General features: G+C 43.2%; 1 protein-coding gene across 1 annotated transcript in view; it reads right to left on the bottom strand.

Annotated features, from left to right (window-relative positions):
* LOC110502459 (galactosylgalactosylxylosylprotein 3-beta-glucuronosyltransferase 2) overlaps window positions 1-16,201 on the bottom strand; it is a 36,835-nt gene extending 20,634 nt beyond the window's left edge. The window contains exon 1 of the mRNA XM_021580482.2: window positions 15,038-16,201. Coding sequence (XP_021436157.2) covers window positions 15,038-15,562 — 525 coding nt within the window. The 5' untranslated portion in view covers window positions 15,563-16,201. The remainder of the gene's footprint in view (window positions 1-15,037) is intronic.
* Between the last annotated feature and the right edge of the window lie 889 nt (window positions 16,202-17,090).

The following is a 17,090-nucleotide window of genomic DNA, read 5'->3' as shown; positions in this document are numbered from 1 at the left end:
GGGAGGGATCTCGATCATTCCTCCATAAAAAATATTTCCAGATCCTTGATGTCTTTCGTCTGCGCTTCTGGACTGCCCTTTTCAATTCAAACCACATGTTTTTAATGGGGTTCAAGTCCAGAGACTGAAATGACCATTGCAATGTTGATTTTGTGTTCTTAAATCTCATAAAAGATTCTAGTCTCAGTGCCGTTATCTTCCAAGGTGAGGTATTGAAAACGGGTGCTAATAGTTTTGCCCCGTCTCTTTTTGAGAAAAAATAATTACTTGTCAAACAAAACACACTTTCATGTCTTGCCATAGATTTTCCAGTAAATCAAAAGTGTAACTCGGCCACTCAGGAACATTCACTGTCTTCTTGGTAAGAAATTCCAGAGTAGATTTGGCCATGTGTTTACAGTTATTGTCCTTTTGAAAGGTGAATTCATCTCCAAGATTTTGCCTTTGCATAGCTCCATTCTGTTTATTTTTTTTCCTGAAAAACCCCAGTCCTTAAGGATTACAATCATACCCATAACATGATGCAGCCACCACTATGCTTGCAAATATGGAGCGTGGTACTCACCAATGTGCTGTATTGGGTGTTCCCCAAACATAACTTAAGTTAACTGCTTTACCACATTTTTTGCAGTATTACTTTAGTACCTTGTTTCAAACAGTATGCATGTTTTGGAATATTTTTATTCTGTACAGGCTTCTTTCTTTTCACTCAGACAATTAGGTTAGTATTGTGGAGTAACTACAATGTTGTTGAACCATCCTAAGTTTTCTCCTTTCACAGGAAATAAATTCTGTAACTGTTTTACAACATTGGCCTCATGGAAGGGCCTAAGGCACTGCAGTCTATAGCACTGCATCACAGTGCTAGCTGTGTCACTACAGATCCTGGTTTGATACCAGGCTCTATCACAGCCGGCCACGACCAGGAAACCCATGAGGCGGTGGGACCAGCGTCGTCCGGGTTAGGGGAGGATTTGGCCGGCCGGGATGTCCTTGTCCCATTGCGCTCTAGCGACTCCTGTGGCGGGCCAGGCGCAATGCACGCTGACATGGTCACCAGGTATATGGTGTTTCCTCCAACACATTGGTGCGTCTGGCTTCCGGGTTAAGCGAGCATTGTGTCAAAAAGCAGTGCGGCTTGGCGGGGTTGTGTTACGGAGGACGCACGGCTTTCAACCTTCGCCTCTCCCGAGTGCGTACTGGAGTTGCAGCGATGTGACCAGACTGTAACTACCAATTGGATATCCCGAAATTGGGGGAAAAAAAGCAAAACCCCAAAATATATATATATATATTTTAAAAAATTGGAATCATGGTGACATCCCTGAGCGATTTCCTTCCTCTCCGGCAACTGAGTTAGGAAGGACACCTGTATCTTGTAGTGACTGGGTGTATAGATACACCATCCAAAGTGTAATTAATAAGTTCACCATGCACAAAGAGATATTGAATGTCTGCTTTTTTACTCCAACTACCAATAGATGCCCTTCTTTGCGAGCCCTTGGAAAACCTCCCTGGTCTTTGTGGTTGAATCTGTGTTTGAAATTCACTGCTTGACTGAGGGACCTTACAGATGTGTGGGTTACAGAGATGAGGTAGTGATTCAAAACATATGTTAGTCACCAATATTGCATAGAGTTAGTCAATGCAACTAATTATCTGCCTTGTGTCGTGGCCATGACACTTGTTAAGCACATTTTTACTCTTTAAGTTATTTCGGCTTGACATAACAAATGGATTGAATACTTATTGACTCGACATTTCAGCTTTTCATATTTAATTAATCTGTAAGAATTTCCAAAAATCATAATTTCACTTTGACGTTATGGTGTGTAGGCCAGTAACAAAAAAATATTAATTTACTCCATTTCACTGTAACACAATAACATATGGAAAATTCAAGGGGTGTGAATACTTTCTGAAGGCACTGTAATATGCTTGCTTGTGTGTGCATATGTACCCTTGTGTGTGTGTGTACTATTTTGTTCCTTATTCCAGCCCCACTACGGATGCCATTCTAGTGCAATTCTCTTTTCAGAACATCAAACCACCTGGAGGAAGTCACTTGTAAGGGGCAAATCATACAAGGCAATATTTGATTACATAGCGACAATGTCGCTGTGTGATTCTTCACACAAACGGTCAGGGCAGGGCCTACATCTTTCGTGTCTCCTCTCTCACTCTCAGCACTCAACAGACTGTTGGGAAGGCTCTCTCTCTCTTCCTTCTTCTCCTCCTTTACCCCTGAGCGATGGACACATCTTTGAAGCCCTCTCTTCTAACGCTGTGGCCCTTGACCTTGCGCGACACTAAACCCCCCCCCCCTTTCTGTTTCCGCTATGACTTTTGTGGATGAATCATATAGATGACACTAGGGAGCAGCAAAAGAAATGAGTGGACATTCATTTGGTTCTAATTCGGTTTTGTACAGCTTCTGTGGCCCATTTGGATATGCATAATTTCTCCAATTAATTGAGACTAAGGGATGGTTCAGGTGTTTAAAATGCATCCTTAAAAATACAAAAATGCAATTTTTGAATTACAAATGTACTTCTTGCCCTACCCACAAGGCACTCCTATAAGTCTGACATGATTGGATAGTTGTGAGCAATATAGTGGAAATTCCACCCAGCCTTTCAGTAGGAAACGTCTATCATAGTGTTGCTTCTCTCGGATACTTTCAGATCTACAGGAGTGCCTACGGGGGTAGCAGTCATATGTTAATCTGAGAGCATAGCATTGTGACGAGAGCAGCGGGAAGAAACAACTGTGGTTGCATTTATCCAATCACATACAGATCAGTGATGACTTCAAGGAAGGGAGGAAAGAAGGATGAATGTTCAATTGAACCAGCGCCTCAATACGAAAAGCATATGGAGACTTGGGAACCGTGAAGAGCGACTAAATGCTCCAGCCTCTGCAGCCATAGACCCAGACTGTCAAAACCAACATCAACCTCTAACACCTGAGTTCGTCAATACCCTTCAGACAGAATCCATCTGCAGAGAATTCTAGCTATAAAAGTGGAAAAGTGAATATTCAAAAAATATTGTTCTTGTGAGCCATAACATCCACTGGCTCTTTGATAGCGATTTGGGACATGGAGGAAACCAGAACCCATTCAATTGGAGTGAGACACTGTGGCTGAGTTCCTGGTCTCTATCTGAAAGGGAAGTCCTGTCCAGAGGCATCATCTGACTGAGTGGTAGAGACTAGAGCCAGGGGAATAGGGGGGAATACAGAAGCTTACCATTTGACATGCAGCCATGTCATCTATCTAATATTGAGTAGCAACTTGGTCAGTGTATGCCTAGGCTGCCTTTGTTTACGCCATATTATTAAGAGAGGTAATATATGAAGTGTATGCATATACAATTGGACTTTAAATGATGCAGTATAAATCCATTATAAATGTGTTTCTCCCCCAGAGAAGAAGCTGTCATTTCATTGTGTGCTCAAATGCTCTTTCGGATTTTAATCAAGCCTTCTCCATGTGTGATTAATATGCATAGCGGGAGCAATGAGAGAGCGAGAGGGAGGAAAAAAATAATGAATCAAATTAGAGGGGAGAAAATTAAGAGGTTATGAAATTGTGATGCAATGATGCATGATGTGTTTGTGTGGGGGATTGTTTCTGTCTCTATCCTTTCAAACCAGCTGGGGGTGGATTGGGTTCAGGGTTGAAGGGTAGACAATGCCAGCATTTAGACAGACTCACACTGCTCCTGAGGGAATAGACAAGGACAGGGACGAGGAGGGGGGGGGGGGGGGTAGGACATGACAGGGATGTGAGAAAAGGAGGACAGAGAAGAGAGGGAGAGTATGGAAAAGGCAAGAAGGAAGGAAATGGGAGAGGACAGGATGGAGGAATACATCTAATCACATGTTATTTGTCACATGCTTCGTAAACAACAGGTGTGGACTAACAGTGAAATGCTTACTTACGGGCCTTTCCCAACAATGCAAAGAGACAAATGGAAAAATAATAGAAAAAAAGAATAACACGAGGACTAAATACACAATGAGTAATGATAACTTAGCTATATACAATATACATATGTTCATGTGAGTAAGGGTAAAGTGACTAGGTAACAAGATGGATAACACGGGTTAGATAATGACCCTTTTTTTCACACTGTGAAAAAAGGGTCAATGCAAATAGTCTGGGTAACTATTTGGTTAACTATTTAGCAGTCTTATGGCTTGTGGGTAGAAGCTGTTCAGAATCCTGTTGGTGCCAGACTTGGTCAAATCGAATCAAATTGCATTGGTCACATACACATGGTTAGCAGATGTTATTGCGGGTGTAGCGAAATGTTTGTGCTTCTAGTTCCGACAGTGCAGCAATATCTAACGTGTAATCTAACAATTCCACAACAACTACCTAATACACACACATCTAAGTAAAGGAATGGAATAAGAATATATAAGTATATGGATGAGCAGTGACAGAGCTGCATTGACAATATGCAATAGATGGTATAAAATGCATATATACATATGAGATGAGGGATGCAAGATATGTAAACATTATTAAACTGGCATTATTAAAGTGACAAGTGATCCGTTTATTCAAGTGGCCAATGAATACAAGTCTGTATGTAAGCAGCAGCCTCTCTGTGTTAGTGAAGGCTGTTTAACAGTCTGTTGGCCTTGAGATAGAAGCTGTTTTTCAGTCTCTCGGTCCCAGCTTTCATACACTTGTACTGACTTCGCCTTCTGGATGGTAGCGGGGTGAATAGGAGGTGGCTCGCGTGGTTGTTGTCCTTGATTATCTTTTTGGCCTTCCTGTGACATCGGGTGCTGTAGGTGTCCTGGAGGGCAGGTAGTTTGCCCCCGGTAATGTGTTGTGCAGACCACATCACATTTTAGTACCGCACCAGCCTCTGGAGAGCCTTATGGTTGTGGGCAGTGCAGTTGCCATACCAGGCTATGAAACAGCCCAACATGATGTTCTCAATTGTGCATCTGTAAATGTTTGTGAGGGTTTTAGGTGACAAGCTAAAATTCTGTTGGGCCTTCTTCACCACACCGTCTGTGTGGGTGGACCATTTCAATTTGTCCGTGATGTGTTCCTCTGTCCAGGTGGGAGAGGACAGTGTGGAGTACAATAAAGATCGCATCATCTGTGGATCTGTTTGGGCGGTATGCAAATTTGAGTGGGTCCAGGGTGTCTGGGATGATGGTGTTCATGTGAGCAATGACCAGCAGTTTAAAGCTTTTCATGGCTACAGATGTGAGTGCTACATTTTATACATTTAGCAGCACTCTTATATAGAGTGATTAATAAGATAGCTAGGAGGGACAACCATACATCAAAGGCACTGAACGTACATTTTTCTTCAATAACCTAGCAACCAGTAGAGTCAGAGCTATAACAGGTTGGGGTGGGGGGGGTGGCTTCAAGGGGAAGCTGGTTCCACCACTGGGGTATCAGGACAGAGAAGAGCTTGGACTGGGCTGAGCAGAAGCTGCCCAGTCCAGGGGTGGGAAGGCCAAGAGACCAGAGGTGGCAGAATGGAGTGCTCGGGTTGGGGTGAAAGGTTTGAGCATAGCCTGAAGGTAGGGTGGGTCAGTTCCTCTTGCTGTTCCGTAGATAAGTACCATGTTGTAGTGGATGCGAGCTTCGACTGGAGGCCGGCAGAGTGTGCGGAAGAGTGGGGTGATGAGACAACTTGGAAGGTTGAAAACCAGGCGGGCTGCTGGTTTCTGGCTAAGTTGCATGGAATTGATGGCACAAGCGGGGAGCCCAGCCAACAGCGAGTTGCAGTAGTCCAGACAGGAGATGACAAGTGCCTGGATTAGGACCTGCACCGCTTCCTGTGTGAGGTAGGTTCGTACTCTACCAATGTTGTAGAGTATGAACCTGTAGGAGCTGCTTTGATGTTTGCAGAGAACGACAGGGTGTTGTCCAGGGTCACGCCAAGGTTCTTTACACTCAGGGAGGGCAACACTGTGGAGTTGTCAACCGTGATGGAGAGGTCATTGAGCTGGCAGGCCTTCCCCTGGATGAAGTTCTGCATTCATCAACCCTCTCACCTCCACCTTTCTCACCCCTCTATCGTCTTCACTACAATACCCTTCTCTTTCTCCCTTCTCCCCTCCATCCACTCAGCCACGGACAATTTCTCTCTATGAGATTCTCTCCTTTCTGCTTTAGCTCCCAGAGAGAAGAAAACTATCCAGTATGTAATTATGATAATTGCTCACATCGGTTTGATGGAATTGGATTTTGCTCTTCTGTTCTGTCTTGCGGTTCCTTTGTGCCCTCTCTATGTGCCTACTGTACACTCCGAAACTATGGCCCTTGATTTAATTTGTCCTGACGATGTGTCAGTGTATTTCAAGTCCAATTCTGGTCACGTATGTATGCCTATCTTCACACCAATTAATAGTCTTCTCATTTCAGCAAGTCGTTTATACCCATGTTGAGGCGGGAGAGATCAAATTGTGTCATCTTCCTTTCAGCCATCGGTAAGACAAATGGCTTGCCATTTCCTTCAAGCCTTTAAGTGAACAGGTTTATTTGACAAGCTGTCTGGTTGCAGTAGTTTTCAAGTCAGACCAATACATATTTCTGACTGACAGACTATGTTTAACTAAACACTTGGGAGACATTCAGTATTGACTACAATGCTGCAGTTCTAGCGCTACAGCTAGCTCACGACTCTCTACAGCCCGAGGGCAAAATGCAAACTCACCGAAAGTAGCCGTCTGGCCTGGCTGTGAGTGGGGAGAGGAGAGAGGTAGGCTAGGCTATGATGTGGACGACTCTGTTTGCTGACACCCCATTTCGAGGCAGCAAAGCTGGCGGAATGTCTCGCACACATAATGATTTGCACCGAGCCGTGACTTGTTAATGCTTGAGAACAGAGAAAACATCCAATAATCTGTCTTTATGCAAATTGTTTCTGGATGGTTTCCTCTTCAACTCAGACATAATACATAAGAGAGAAATAACAGAATCTCTTTCAGGTGTTGTTTCATCGCGTCTAGCATGATCAAATACCTCTTCTAAAATCAGTAAGCCTATAGTGACATCACTCACTTAGTATTAATTGAATGGTGTTGGTATTGTGAGAGAATTGAATAGGATGATATTAAGTATGCATTTATAGGCTATTCATAATGTTTTTTGCTCATTGACTACAAATTCAGTTCTAATGTGGTCCATCTCTATATTATTTATTTTGGACACAAAGCTGCTATATGAAAAAATGTGCCTATGTTTGACAGCGGCACCATCTGTGCAATGCTAAAATCAACTGCATAACAGGTTTGACAGGTTATTACCACTATATGTCAGGTTATTAACACTATATGATATATATAATATATGGTCATTACCAAACTACGACAGATTATTACCATGGAGATTAGTTCTGTAATGTCCTGGTTGATGTGGGGCGAGCAGGCTGACTATCAGCCAATCAAATAACTGATATTTACACAGGCCTATCGTTGGAGCTGCGGCTAGACATTGCAATTAGGCACAGATTAAGGCTCTTTATCTCCCCAAATCGTAACTTAAAACAAACTTTCCCAAACTTGTTGGGGCCGGGGACCCCTTTTTTTGATAGCACTTTCATTAGGGACCCGTTCAAAATCATAACACAACTCCGACCTTTAGAGTGCGATTAAAAATAGCATACAAGGAGTTTTACTATGACTGCTGCAGGACATGACCGGACAAGATGGTGCCAACAGAGAGGGCCGCCTCACTTCTAGTCCTTAGCATATCCCCCCTCAAACCGATACCACAACGGCCCTCAAGGAACTTCACTGGTCTTTATGCAAACTGGAAACCATATATCCTGAGGCAGCATTTATTGTAGCTGGGGATTTTAACAAAGCAAATTTTAGAACAAGACCAACTCAATTCTATCAGCATATTGATTGATTGCAGTACTCGTGCTGGCAGAACTCTGGATCACTGCTACTCTAACTTCCGCGATGCATACAAGGCACTCCCCCGCCCTCCCTTCGGCATATCTGACCACCACTCCAATTTGCTCCTCCCTTCCTATAGGCAGAAACTCAAACAGGATGTACCTGTGACAAGGACTATTCAAAGCTGGTCTGACCAATCGGAATCAACGCTTCAAAATTGTTTTGATCACGTGGACTGGGACATGTTCCGGATAACCTCAGATAATAATACTGATTTATTTGTTGATTCGGTGAGTGAGTTTTTTAGGAAGTGCCAAGGAGATGTTGTACCTATTGTGACTATTAAAAACTACCCTAACCAGAAACCGTGGATAGATGGCAGCATTTGCACAAAACTGAAAGTGCAAACCACCGCATTTAACCATGGAAAGTTGACTGGGAATATGGCTGAATACAAACAGTGTAGTTATTCCCTCCGCAAGGTAATCTAACAAGCGAAATGTCAGTATAGAGGCAAAGTGGAGTCGCAATTTAACGGCTCAGGCATGGGACATATATGGCAGGGACTACAGACAATCATGGACTACCAAAAGAAAACCAGCCACGTCACGGACACCGACGTCATGCATCCAAAAAAACTAAACGCCTTCTGTGCCCGCTTTGAGGATAATATAGTGCCACCGACACGGCCAAGGACTGTGGGCTCTCCTTCTCCATGGCATAATGTGAGTAAGACATTTAAGCGTGTTAACTCTCGCAAGGCTGCCAGCCCAGACGGCAGTCTCATATTCAATCGCTACCTATCCCAGTCTGCTGTCAACACATGCGTCAAGATGGCCACCATTGTTCCTGTATCCAATAAGGCAAAAGTAACTGAACTTAATGACTATCGTAGGACTCACCTCGGTCATTATATAGTGCTTTGAGAGACTAGTCAAAGATCATATCACCTCCACCTTGCCTGTCACCCTAGACTCACTTCAGTTTGCATATGCCCCAATAGGTCCACAGACGATGCAATCGCCATCACACAGCACACATCCCTATCCCACCTGGACAAGTGGAAGACCTACAGTTGAAGTCAGAAGTTTACATACACCTTAGCCAAATGCATTTAAACTCAGTTTATCTCAATTCCTGACATTCAATTGTAGTAAAAAATCCCTGTCTTAGTTCAGTTAGGATCACCACTTTATTTTAAGAATGTGAAATGTGAGAATAATAGTGGAGAGAATAATTTATTTCAGATTGTATTTATTTCATCACATTCCCAGTGGGTCAGAAGGTTATATACACTTACTTCGTATTTGGTAGCATTGCCTTTAAATTGTTTAACTTGAGTCAAAAATTTCTGATAACTTTCCACAAGCTACCCACAATAAGTTGGGTGAATTTTGGCCCATTACTCCTGACAGAGCTGGTGTAACTGAGTCAGGTTTGTAGGCCTCCTTGCTCGCACACACTTTTCAGTTCTGCCCACAAATTTTCTATAAGATTGAGGTAAGAGCTTTGTGATGGCCACTCCAATACCTTGATTTTGATGTCCTTAAGCCATTTTGCCACAACTTTGGAAGTGTGCTTGGGGTCATTGTCCATTTGGAAGACCCATTTGCGACCAAGCTTTAACTTCCTGACTGATGTCTTGAGATGTTGCTTCAATATATCCACATAATTTCCCTTCCTCATGAAGCAATCTATTTTGTGAAATGCACCAGTCCCTCCTGCAGCAAAGCACCCCCACAACATGATGCTGCCACCCCCGGGCTTCACGGTTGGGATAGTGTTCTTCAGCTTTCAAGCTTCACCCTTTTTCCTCCAAACATAATGATGGTCATTTTGGCCAAACAGTTTTATTTTTGTTTCATCAGACCAGAGGAGATTTCTCCAAAAAGTACAATCTTTGTCCCCATGTGCAGTTGCAATCCGTAGTCTGGCTTTTTTTATGGTGGTTTTGGAGCAGAGGCTTCTTCCTTGCTGAGCAGCCTTTCAGGCTATGTCGATATAGGACTCGTTTTACTGTAGATATAGATACTTTTGTAACTGTTTCCTCCAACATCTTCACAAGGTCCTTTCCTGTTGTTCTGGGATTGATTTGCACTTTTCGCAGCAAAGTACGTTCATCTCTAGGAAACCGAACGTGTCTCCTTCCTGAGTGGTATGATGGCTGCGTGGTCCCATAATGTTTATACTTGCGTATTATTTTTTTTGTACCGATGAACGTGGTACGTTCAGGCATTTGGAAATTGCTCCCAAGTATGAATCAGACTTGTGGAGGTCTACAATTTTTTTCTGAGGTCTGGCTGATTTGTTTTGATTTTCCCATGATGTCAAGCAAAGAGGTACTAAGTTTGAAGGTAGGCCTTGAAATACATCCACAGGTACACCTACGATTGACTTAAATAATGTCAAGTAGCCTATCAGAAGCTTCTAAAGCCATGATATTTTCTGGAATTTCCAAGCTCTTTAAAGGCACAGTCAACTTTGTGTATGTACATTTCTGAAACATTTGAATTGTAAGTGAAATAATCTGTCTGTAAACAATTGTTGGAAAATTAGATGTCCTAACCGACTTGCCAAATCTATAGTTTGTTAACATGAAAATTGTGGAGTGGTTGAAAAACGAGTTTTAATGACTCCAACCTAAGTGTATGTAAACTTCCAACTTCAACTGTATGTAAGAATGCTGTTCATTGACTACAGCTCAGAATTCAACACCATAGTACCCTTCAAGCTCATCATTAAGCTTGAGGCCCTGGGTCTCAACCCCGCCCTGTGCAATTGGGTCCTGGACTTCCTGACGGGCCACCCACAGGTGGTGAAGGTAGGAAACAACATCTCCACTTCACTGATCCTCAAAACTGGGTCCCCACAAGGGTGTGTGCTCAGCCCCCTTTTGTACCTTCTTGTTCACCTATGACTGCATGGCCATGCACGCCTCCAACGCAATCATCAAGTTTGCAGATGGCACAACAGTAGTAGTCTTGATTACCAAAACAAACTAGACAGATAATAGGGAGGAGGTGATGGCATTCGGAATGTGCTGTTAGGAAAGCAACCACTCACTTAACGTCACAAAAATAAAATAGGTTATCGTGGACTTAATGAAACAGCCGAGGGGGCATCGATGGAACAGCAGTGGAGAAGGTGGAACATTTTAAGTTACTCTGCGTACACATCACGGACAAACTGAAATGTTCCACCCACACAGACAGTGTGGTGAGGAAGGTGCAACAGCGCTCAGGAGGCTGAAGAAATTTGACTTGTCACCTACAGTGAGGGAAAAAAAGTATTTGATCCCCTGCTGATTTTGTATGTTTGCCCACTGACAAAGAAAGTATCCTTCTATAATTTTAATGGTAGGTTTATTTGAACAGTGAGAGACAGAATAACAACAATGAGGGAAATGAGGGAAATAAGTATTTGACCCCTTTGCAAAATATAACTTAGTACTTGGTGGCAAAACCCTTGTTGGCAATCACAGAGGTCTTCTGTTTCTTGTAGTTGGCCACCCAGGTTTGCACACATCTCAGGAGGGATTTTGTCCCACTCCTCTTTGCAGATCTTCTCCAAGTCATTGATGTTTTGAGGCTGACGTTTGGCAACTCGAACCTTCAGCTCCCTCCACAGAATTTCTATGGGATTAAGGTCTGGAGACTGGCTAGGCCACTCCAGGACCTTAATGTGCTTCTTCTTGAGCCACTCCTTTTTTGCCTTGGCCGTGTGTTTTGGGTCATTGTCATGCTGGAATACCCATCCACGACCCATTTTCAATGCCCTGGCTGAGGGAAGGAGGTTCTCACCCAAGATTTGACGGTACATGGCCCCGTCCATCGTCCCATTGATGCGGTGAAGTTGTCCTGTCTCCTTAGCAGAAAAACACTCCCAAAGCATAAAGTTTCCACCTCCATGTTTGACGGTGGGGATGGTGTTCTTGGGGTCATAGGCAGCATTCCTCCTCCTCCAAACACTGCGAGTTGAGTTGATGCCAAATAGCTCCATTTTGGTCTCATCTGACCACAACACTTTCACCCAGTTGTCCTCTGAATCATTCAGATGTTCATTGGCAAACTTCAGATGGGCATGTATATGTGTTTCCTTGAGCAGGGGGACTTTGCGGGCGCTGCATGATTTCAGACCTTCACGGCGTAGTGTGTTACCAATCGTTTTCTTGGTGACTATGGTCCCAGCTGCCTTGAGATCATTGACAAGATCCTCCCATGTAGTTCTGGGCTGATTCCTCACCGTTCTCATGATCATTGCAACTCCAACGAGGTGAGATCTTGCATGGAGCCCCAGGCCGAGGGAGATTGACAGTTATTTTGTGTTTCTTCCATTTGCGAATAATCGCATCAACTGTTGTCACCTTCTCACCAAGCTGCTTGGCGATGGTTTTATAGCCCATTCCAGCCTTGTGTAGATCTACGATCTTGTCCCTGACATCCTTGGAGAGCTCTTTGGTCTTGGCCATGGTGGAGAGTTTAGAATCTGATTGATTTATTGCTCTGTAGACAGGTGTTTTATATACAGGTAACATACTGAGAATAGGAGCACTCCTTTTAAGAGTGTGCTCCTAATCTCAGCTCATTGCTAGTATAAAAGACATCTGGGAGCCAGAAATCGTTCTGATTGAGAGGGGGTCAAATACTTATTTCCCTCATTAAAATGGAAATCAATTGATAACATTTTTGACATGCGTTTTTCTGGATTTTGTTGTTGTTATTCTGTCTCTCAATGTTCAAATAAACCTACCATTAAAATTATAGACTGATCATGTCTTTGTCAGTGGGCAAACTTACAAAATCAGCAGGGGATCAAATACTTTTTTTCCCTCACTGTAAATCCCTCACAAACTTGTACAGATCCACAATTGAGAGCTTCCTGTCTGGCTACACCAACCCCTGGTATGGCACCTGCACCGCCCATAACCTCATGGCTCTCAGAGGGTGGTGTCGTCTGCACAACGCATCAACGGGGCAATCTACTTGCCCTCCAGGACACCTACAACACCTGATGTCACAGGAAGATCAAAAAGATCATCAAAGACAACAACCATCGTGCCACTACCTGTTCACCCCGCTACCATCCAGAAGGTGAAGTCAGGACAGGTGCATCAAAGCTGGGACCGAGAGACTGAAAAATAGCTTCTATCTCAAGGCCATCAGACTGTTAAACAGCCATCACTAACACAGAGATGCTGCTGCCTACATACAGACATGAAATCATTAGCCACTTTAATAAATGGATCACTAGTCACTTTAATAATGCCACTTGAATAATGTTTACATGTCCTGCATTACTCATCTCATATGCATATATTGTATTTCATACCATCTATTGCATCTTGCCTATGCCGCTTAGTCATTGCTCATCCATATACTTATATGTATATATTCTTATTCCATTCCTTTACTTAGATTTGTGTGTATTAGGTAGTTGTTGTGGAATTTTTAGATTTCTTGTTAGATATTGCTGTACTGTCGGAACTAAAAGCATAAGCATTTCGCTACACTCGCAATAACATCTGCTAACCATGTGTATATGACCCCAAAAAATGTATTTGATTTGACTAACCAAGTCTTGGGGCCCCCTCTTCAAATCCAATCATTTCTTTCTAGTTTTCAAGGTAATTTCATGAAATTCTACACATTTTCCTATGGGGCATAGAGACAGTTTAGCAGTTTCAAATCTTAAATTACAGTGCATTTGTCACACCCTGATCTGTTTCACCTGTCTTATGCTTGTCTCCTCCCCCCCACCAGGCTTCGGCCCTTTTTCCCCATTATCGCCTGTGCATTTATACCTGTGTTTTCTGGTTTTCTTGTTGCCAGTTCTTCTTGTCTCGTCAAGCCTACCGGTGTTTTTTCCCGTACTCCTGTTTTTCTCTCTTGTCCCTGTTTTCTAGTTTTCCCGGTTTTGACCATTCTTCCTGCCCTGACCCTGAGCCTGCCTGCCGTTCTGTACCTTTCGGACTCCAGCTGGAATACTGACATCTGCCTGCCCCCTGTTTTTGTAATAAACATTTGTTACTTCGAACTGTCAGCATCTGAGTCTTATCCTGAGGTCTGATAGCATTTAGGTTAAAAACCTAAGGCCACCCTCTTGACAGTGAAGAGAAAACATTTATGTTTTAAAGTACATTTCCTGCAATTGTACACATTTTGTCATGGGGCATCGAAATTGTTGCAGTTTTAAAGCAAGTTTGCCGTAATACTACATATCTTCCATAGGGTGGAGAGAAGATTTAACAATTTTCAAATTAATTTCATGCAATTTCTTTTAAAAATCAGTGGGGAGTAGAGAAAAAAGTGCAGTTTTAAAGAAAATATCCTGAAATTCTACACATTTTGCCATGGGGCGGAGAGAATATTTAACAATTGTATAACTAATTTCATGCATTTCTAGAACATTTTCCGTGGGGCGGAGGGAATAATCTTCAGTTTTACAGCTAATTTCCTGCAATTCTACACATTATGTCATGGGGCGGAGAGAATATTTTGCAATTGTATAACTAATTTCATGCATTTTTATAATCTTTTCCGTGAGGTGGAGAGAAAAATGTGCAGTTTTACAGCTAATTTCCTACAATTCTACATTTTTTTTGCCATAGGGTGGACACAATGTTTGCAGTTTTTAATGTGATATCTATGATCAATGGCGCCACCCCCCAGTCGGTTATTCGACCATAATTACAAAAAATTTAGATAGCAGGCTGCTAGGCTAACTTACCAATCTAAAACGTTTTAGCTGACATGGGCTAATTGAGTGACTGTCAGTGACTGACATAACAAGCGAAAAACTGCTGATGCACAACCACATTTTTAAATCAATGAGAGATGAGCCCCTGCTGTCAATTAGGTTATTTGAAGAGAAAATTATTTAGAAGATCACAGAGCCAACTTGCTCAAAACAAGTTTTAGGCAAATTAACTCTGGGTTGAGTTATGTGCAGGTTTTTGTTCTATCCAGAATCAGTGTCTGGACACAGTGGCCCTCAAGGACCAGAGATGACCCTTGAATATATCCCAGGCTTATTTCAATACTTTGCCTGATTGCACAGATAGGCTATCTGAAAACTCTTGTACTACAAAACTTTGTTGTTTGTGTGAGTGATGCCATGTAGCCTATCTGTCATTAATGTGCTTTATTACCTCTTCAAACAGTTCCAGACTGTATGTGTTGTCATCATCTGCGAAGAATACTACCCCCACGTCCTTCCGAGAGCGATGTGACCGTAGCCACGATAGAGCAGTGTTCCGCTGCTCAGTAGCACGAGGCATCCCGGTCCGTTTGAACCGGCGGGGCGTAAAGATGTTCAAGTGTGTGTATGGCATCCCGGAGTGGGAGAGAAAGCGCGCCACCAGCTCTGTGCGCACGCTCGAGTCCTCCACTACGATCCAGTGGAAGCGAGGAACCTGGCAGAAGGTGTTAGCCAGCCGGGTAAGTTCAGCTTTCTGGACTGGCCGATTGTAGGTCGGAGTGATGGCGTATATTACTGGGAGAGCGGAGCGATTGGCCCGAGGAAGTCTGGTTCTGTCATGCCGCTGTGCGCCCCCGGGGCGGCCCAGGACTGGACTTCGCACGGGTGTCCTCTTGGTGTCAATATCGATCATGATGATGACGATGAGGACCCAGGGCAGGAGAATGAAGAAGCGGCTGTAGAAGAGCGATTTCATTTTGCCGAAGTTAGAGTGAGTGCACCGCCCGTTTATCACCTATCTCACTCATTCCATCATATCCAAGCATCCCACCACGATCGTGCAACAACAATTTGCACTCTCCAAAGCTATTTTAAGAGAACACGTAAGTCCCATTTTTAGAAATTAAGACTTTGTTTATCTCCAATAAACAAATAAATATCAAAATTCATCCCGTTTAGGGTTATGAAAACATAGTCACGTCCGCGTCCCGTAGTCTCCTCCCAGATGAAAGTGGAGAAGTGCCTCATATCCCTCGAACGAGAGCGACGAAACGAACCCCTCAAAACACAACATTTAATCCCAAACGCAATCTTCACATGCCTTCAACCCACAACAGTTTCGATAAACCAGAAATAGCTTTTCGCAGATATCCACCGGCCGCTACTCCCGTAGTGTCTGGGAGAAAGGGACATCATTCCCGGGATGAATGCGGCTTAACTCGGTGTCTGATGGGCAGTGGGGAGAAGCAGGTGCGGGAGCGTCAGTGCAGAGAGAGGAGAGACAGCGATGAGAGGGGACGGGAAAGATTGGAATGGACAGGGAGAGAAAGAGAGGAGGAGGGGAGAGAGAAAGGGAGACTTTGTTATGCTGCTAGAGAAGCACGTCAGTGTCCGCTGAGGATGGAGATAAACTCACCCTACAGACAGACAGAGAGAGAGAGAGATGGAAAGAGAGAGAGAGAGAGAAGCACCATCTTTTGATAAAACGTTTGCTTTCGTTCTAAATGATAATCGGAACTTTGATTTGCACTGCAAGTTGTCCACACCAGACCAATTGAGCTGGCAGAATTCAATGAATAGAAATAAAGACATCTCTCTTGAAGCTAGGGCAATCAGTAGCCTACAGCATGACATTAATTTAGACTCGGTCTCGTTGCAACCCACTATCGTAAATAATCTTGAAATAAACACTAATTACTAATGTGAACAAGTGTGTATTATATTAGTTGCAGGAAATAGGATTTCAGTTTGATGCTGGTCACCCTTACATGGTTTTGGACACCTGTCACCAGCTATGTGGATATTCAGGAGATGTTTCCCATATCTGGTACCCTATTTGTTCAGATGCAATTAATTGCTTGTGCTTGGAAAATATTGAAAACAATGATGGTTATTTCTTCTCCTATCATGATAAGGAACACTGATATGGATCCTAATCTCGTATATAGCCTAACAGTCTAAATTGGACTGTAGCTTCTGTTATGCCAGACTCTGGTATTTTATTAATGGAGCAGAAAAATAGAGCCTGATTTACATTTCATTATTGTCAATTGGTTTAAAAGATTACATCTATACCAGTAAATAAATATCGAGTGCATTTTTCAATGTCAGCATGTGAAATCTCTTCTTTGAGTTATGACTAGTCAATTACTCATTCCCCACATCTAGCCCCACCCTCCTCTCCCCCGCATAGGCTCTGTGCCATCAGCATGTACCTGTCATTCAACTGTCAGACTGCCTTGTCCGTGCCCCAGTTTCATCAGATACTCCATTCTTATTGGGTA

The sequence above is a fragment of the Oncorhynchus mykiss genome, chromosome 23 (assembly GCF_013265735.2).
Source record: "Oncorhynchus mykiss isolate Arlee chromosome 23, USDA_OmykA_1.1, whole genome shotgun sequence".
NCBI lineage: Eukaryota > Metazoa > Chordata > Actinopteri > Salmoniformes > Salmonidae > Oncorhynchus > Oncorhynchus mykiss.
This window is presented reverse-complemented; position numbering and strand designations above follow the sequence as displayed.